At 47.5% G+C, this 6,000-nt stretch overlaps 1 protein-coding gene across 2 annotated transcripts in view; it reads right to left on the reverse strand.

Annotated features, from left to right (window-relative positions):
• The window catches only part of LOC135386219 (cell adhesion molecule Dscam1-like), a 139,094-nt gene extending 133,094 nt beyond the window's left edge, over positions 1 to 6,000 (reverse strand). For both annotated transcript variants that reach the window (XM_064616035.1, XM_064616033.1), the window contains exons 1-3: positions 5,871 to 6,000; positions 5,578 to 5,724; positions 4,239 to 4,356 (exon numbers count right to left, since the gene is read on the reverse strand). In XM_064616035.1, coding sequence (XP_064472105.1) covers positions 4,239 to 4,356; positions 5,578 to 5,724; positions 5,871 to 5,976 — 371 coding nt within the window. In that variant the 5' untranslated portion in view covers positions 5,977 to 6,000. The remainder of the gene's footprint in view (positions 1 to 4,238; positions 4,357 to 5,577; positions 5,725 to 5,870) is intronic.

Raw genomic sequence — 6,000 nt, forward strand, 5'->3', positions numbered from 1 at the left:
GAACAAAGAAAAGAACACGAGAAACGCCTACTTGCACTTTTCTCTCCTTCTCAAGACACGGCCAACGCCACCTAGTTACAGAAGGCCTGCTTATTGCCTCCTCTCCCTCCTTCGCTGCGTGGACATATACCGTGTGTTCACACGAGCGACCTCCTCATGGAATATTCTAGTGGAAGAAAAAGCGAAAACATTGCTCACAAAGCCGAAGTTCAGTCCCGTGATAAGTTGAGCATTCACATGGTGCGGAATATAGGGAGTGGCGTGCTGCGCATTTAGCAGACGACACTTAGCAGACGGCACGGTCAGCGTGTTTTCCTGTCGTCTGCTACGGAATATCTTGTGGCTGTGTAGCAGGATATTCCCCACGGTTAGCAGCGTACGTGAGCGCTCGCGCTCACGTGACAGCAGAAACCTATGACGCTTTTCGAATCTTCCACTTTCGGGGGAATGTCGCTCGTGTGAATACACGGATAAGGTCAGAATTCGTCTGCTACTACGAATCGCCGTTCTGCGAATTCAAGAGCTCACTTGGAACCTGTAGACATGAATGTGTAGACAAAAAGTGCCACACGCTTTCCAGAAAATCAGTCTTGAGAAAGATACGGGACCGTCTTGCGCTTTATTTTAAAGTTCAATCATTGCTTGCAGACGACGGTGGTTCGTCTCCATGGCTACGACTGCTGAAAGCTGGCTGGTGATTGGCTAGCGCCGTTGAGAACACGATCCTGATTCGCTGACTCTTAGTTTTTACGTCACGCCGACGAGTAAGCAGACTTTCCCTATCTCGGTGGTGTTGACACGGCGCTGCGGATGGGGCGTCCAATCGTCGCGGAAAGTCGTTCGAGGAGACCAATGGGAGGCCACCCCGCATTGCCGCGCCCCTTGAAAAGTAAATAAGAGGGAAACCGCAGACTGCGCTTTCTTTCGCTCTTAAATCGCGAATGACGTAATGGATGCATCCCATACCTTTTTCTACTGCTATCAAGCTAACGACGTCTTTCATTTGATTAATTCCGTATTAGTGCCGCGAGGCAACTGTGGCTCTGAGCGCCGTACAGACGTGGAGAGAGGACAGCAGGAAGGAGTGGGGGACAGGGGGGGGGTTAGTATGCGTCCTTTGCCGACTTGAAGGGGAACTGTGCCGACATTCGTCTGGAAAGTCTTCGGAAAACCCAGGGAAACCCTCAGATAGCACAGCCGGTGACAGGATTCCGTGTCACCTCCCAGTCTCGGCGTGGAAGGCTATCATTCGAACCATCCACTACGTCACGCGAGCTTCCATTCCACGAGGAGAAAAATGTTTTTACTTCAATGCCCCCTTAACTGTATAGGGCCCAAGCAGCACAATGTACCGAAAGTCGAGTGCAATAGGGGTGGACGGGTAGGTGGAAGGCCTTGAACAGACTTGTGAAACTAAAGAACATTGATAAGACACATACCGGCCACCCCTATTGCACTCGACTTTCAGTACGTTGTGCTGCTTGGGGGGTATCCAAGCGGGAATCTAGGCAACACGCACCTACACACACGTGTCTTTGGCCTTGCACAACCAGCACTCAAAGAACGCACTATATTCGCGATCTACATGATTTCGCAAATGTGTACTTAGCCCCTGGTGCACAGTTCCCAGATGTGCATGCACATATGGAAAGTAAACTTGAGAGCCTTCCTGTCTGCGTTGCTCTGAGCAGTGAACGGAGACCAGTGATCGTGGCCACTCACGTACTACATAAGTCATAAGAGCACCGCTCCGCAAGAGAGCGCTTCAGCGATTACATCCGGGGAAGCTCATGAAAGCCAAATACTTGCACGGTAATATCTGTGGCTGTGTTTGTGCACTTAGAACGGTGCATGCTTAAGAAAGTGTGGTAATGCGCTTAACGAGGCGTAACGCCAGACGCTGGGAGCTCACGACGGTGCTTAGTGGATGATAGAACCACTATATGAGCTTCGCTTAATAAGCTTATGAAGTGACTCTATAGTGAACGATATGGGGCCGTTGCACGAGTGGAGTCTACACGCGCGATACAAAACAGCATGACATAAAGGTCCAATGGCACATGTTATACTATACGAGTCTTTCCTCAACTCTGAAACGTGCATGAAGGAGGAGAACCTCGATATTTCCATATTCCGATATTCATATTCCTATATCCCGATATTCCCAGTCGCGAAATCCCAGATCTCGAAATTCACAAGACAGAAACTGATGTTCTGAGGCTGGAACAACATAGAAGGGACAGATACAAACAAAGCCTCAAGTTGCCTAAGAAATCAACGATTGCCCAACGGTTGCCTAAGAAATCAAATCCCTACAGCTGGCTAACCTTTTCAGTGACTTTCATCTTTCATCGAAATTCACGATCGCAGAACAAGGATGATCAAGGAGAATGCTCGATTGCCTCGTAAGATGATATGCCGCGTTTTAAAAACTGGCATCACTATTTAACCACTCCAATTCACGTGTTTTCGGTATCTGCCCAAGCCGTATTAAGCGAACGACAGCCACATTTTAGCAGCTGTTATAGGCTTAGCAGGGCGGACACGAAGGAGCGCATCATCTTGGTTGGTTTATTATTAGGTTACTCTAAGTTCGGTGTTTGCATTTTTTAAGTCCAAGTTAGTCTCACTTCGTCTTTGGCAGTTTTCCGCGCTCGATTGTGCACTTTGTAGTCAGATAACACTTATTCGCGGTAGTTTACTTTGAAACGGGGATTTCGATAACTTTATTCCCAGGTACACCACAAGGCGGTATATAGTACGGTATGCCTGTTTAAACCTCAGTACAGTTTAAAGGGGCAGTCTGGAGCCGTTAACTGAATTTGTTATTGCTGTGTGTGTGCGACTATAAGTAAGGTCTAGATGCAAAATACAAAGTTTCGTTCGCCAGAATGTCGTATTTTCTTAGGTAAACGAGAAAAGCGAACGGCATGTTCACATGGGGGTTTTTATATTCACGGTGACGTAAGCATGGGCCACCGCATCTTGGCGGACGTCAGAGGCACATTGGCCGAGATAATGGAAACTGACGACTGCTTTCAGATACGACAAAACGCAAGCAGCAAGTTTTGTCTCGAATCGGTGGCTCGAATGCTTGGCAGGACAGAAACCGGATTAAACAGACAGTGTCGTCCCGGTAGTCGTCCCGGCAGAAGCACTGGCTATATAATTTAATTACAAACAATTGGACCCGAATTTAATTTGTGAAATATTTTGCGCGGTAACCCTAAGCATGAAACTACTTTAATGAAACTAAGCATGCACCAGCATTTGTTTAGCTTAGGCTTGGGTACGGAATGTCGCTGTAAAGTGCACGTGACAAGTGCAAAGCGGCTTCTAACAACCTTTTGATAAAAAAGTTGTATGCGTGCTTAATAACACCGTCTTTGGTCAGGAAGGCATGCTTATTCTGCTAGGAAATAGTATTATTCTGCTAGGAAATAGTATTATTCTGCCTTCATCCATAGAATTCCTTCCGTGTAACTATACATATATCGCTCGTATGAACTGACGCGGGCTTCTTAACACAACTCCATTTCTTCAAGCTTCACAGCCGTTCGTTCGGTCGGAAATAATAAATAAATGTCCCCTCGAAACATGCAGCAACGATGACTTGCAACATCACCGCTTCGCTGCGGTTTCGTTGGTTCATAGCTTCTACAAAACATTCATATCCCTAGTGGCCTACTAGGGAACTATATATACATCTAAAATGGGTTTCCATTGCAAAAAGAAAAGAAAAGAAAAGGAAGACATTCGAAATACAAAACAGTGACTTCAGGAATATTACTCAAATTGTACATTATCTCCCTGAAGGGGAGTTTTCCTGATCCACGCTGGGGGTACTTCATCGTGAGGAATATGGTTAGCAAGCACCTAAGCTATATAAACAAATATATCCGGTTGTTCAGGACCTAAAGAGGGCAGCGCACTTACAGCACGGGTCATATTTCTCTTAGAATGTTTTTGTGCGGTGAAATTTTCCACCTCCTCAGGAATGAAATGGTAAGTTAAGGGTGTCGCTCTCTTTGCAGGGATGTTCCAATCGCCAACGGCCCATTTAAATTCACGAGAGGTATTACCGAGAAATACGGTGGCTCTCGGAACTCATATCTGCTGCCACAAGAAGAAGAAACATTAATGAGGTCGCCAAAGTTTGTGATCTTTCCCAGCTCAGTGGTTGGGCATTTTGCTCTACCCCGTTGTATTATAACACGGTAGCTTGAAAAAACACGTACGTGTACTTTGGTGCAGGATAGCCTTGGGCGGCGCAGGGCATCTGGACGGTGTCAAGTTCCTGTGCTGTTACTGTCGTGTGAATATTGCTGATTCGAGGCAGAACGTTCACCTTGAGATCTGTGGAAGAGTAGAAAGACAGGTCGGTGGAGCCATGGACAGACAACAAGACAGGCAACAGATCCAAATGACATTTAACTGCCATTGCGAATAAGCTGGTAGTTAAGCGCCCTGGTGGGAACTGTCTCAACTTGAGCGATAGATTGAACGCGTGATGTAGCAGTGAAAACAGGTTGACTTAGAACAACAATTTCCAGCTCAACATCACAGACGAAGGCTTGTTCTTCTGCACTGTACTGCCTCGTAGTCTTCGGTTAGGCACTCACAGTAGAACGAAATGATATTTGAATCCTGTGACATGTCCTTAAGTTTAAGGGGCACAAGATACAACACGAAGTACACAGTACGGGCCGCATTCTAGGGCAAAGGCTCGACCCGTGCCCGGACTTTCTTGGATTTACCCGCCCAGGCGCGTCCCGACGACTCCTGGCTCAAGCCCGAATAATTTCCATGTTTACAGGCCCGGCCCACCCCGGCCCAGTGAAGCGGGCTGTAAAAGTTGACCGTGACTAGTAAAAAGTGGGGTTACACAGGTTCGAACCCGATGTAGGACCGGCAGTGTACGTGCCCGAGCCGGCTCGGGCCCGTAATGTGAAACACGAGCCTTGCCACAGGAGAATTTGCCCGGCCCACGGGCCGGACCGAGCCGGCGTCTGGCTTTTTGGGGATGCCCGATCCGGTGCAGTGCTCTAGTACACAGTACTTGTGTCTTGGTTTTCCCTCAAACCCAAGGAAGTGTTATCTTATTGGCATCTACGCCAGTTTGCCTGCATTCTGCTTTTACGTTCAATGTAATATTCCCTTGGGTTTGAGGACGCAGGTGCAGTATGATAGGGACAACCTCATCGTCCTTCAATCTCAGTGAAATGGTACTTGGGTCTACGGTACACCAGCTCGCTTCATCATTTTAATCCGTTCCTTACTGACCATATTATACACCACTTCTAGTTTCATCCCTGACTTAGAAGAAGGTAATTCACGCGTGGACGCAACATTACCGTAGTAACAGGAAATTGAAACGGTAGTCTTGTGTTTACAATCCCCTTCTCGCGGCACCCATCCATCTAGACCGTGGTGGGGTTAGACTTAAAAGACACGATATAGAAAGAGACATACAGACAGAAATCAGTTTGGCACCCATTCATTAGGCTGTACTCAAGTGAACGCGCTATAGACATCGTGCTTTCTCTTTCAGTTTCACATGACGTGGTGACACGGTACCTGTAACTACGAGGCGTCCAAACGAGCTGAGCTTGGTCTCTCCTGTGAGCCTGTGTCTGGTGCGACACCGGTAGTCCCCCATACCATCTGCCTGGGTGACGTGGCGGACGTGCAGCTCGCCGCTTGGGAATACGCTGTATCTGCCACCTACGGGATGAGAAACAATTTTAAAAAGTTTATAACGGTCAAAGATAACAAAGTACTATACCGAAAAAAATATAAGAGGCTGCGAGACAGAGAGGACTGTTCGCAATATGGGCGGCTCTCGACCTCAGGATTTTGCTACACTCCACCTTCACGGTATCGCTGAACTTCCCACTTTTCGACGTTGTTATATCCGGTGTTTCGCGCTATAACGCGTAGAAGTACATCAGCGGCCGAAGACATCAATGCACTCATCTTGGCAGGTACGCTAGATCGTCG

This window comes from Ornithodoros turicata, chromosome 2 (assembly GCF_037126465.1).
Source record: "Ornithodoros turicata isolate Travis chromosome 2, ASM3712646v1, whole genome shotgun sequence".
In the NCBI taxonomy this organism is placed as follows: Eukaryota; Metazoa; Arthropoda; class Arachnida; order Ixodida; family Argasidae; genus Ornithodoros; species Ornithodoros turicata.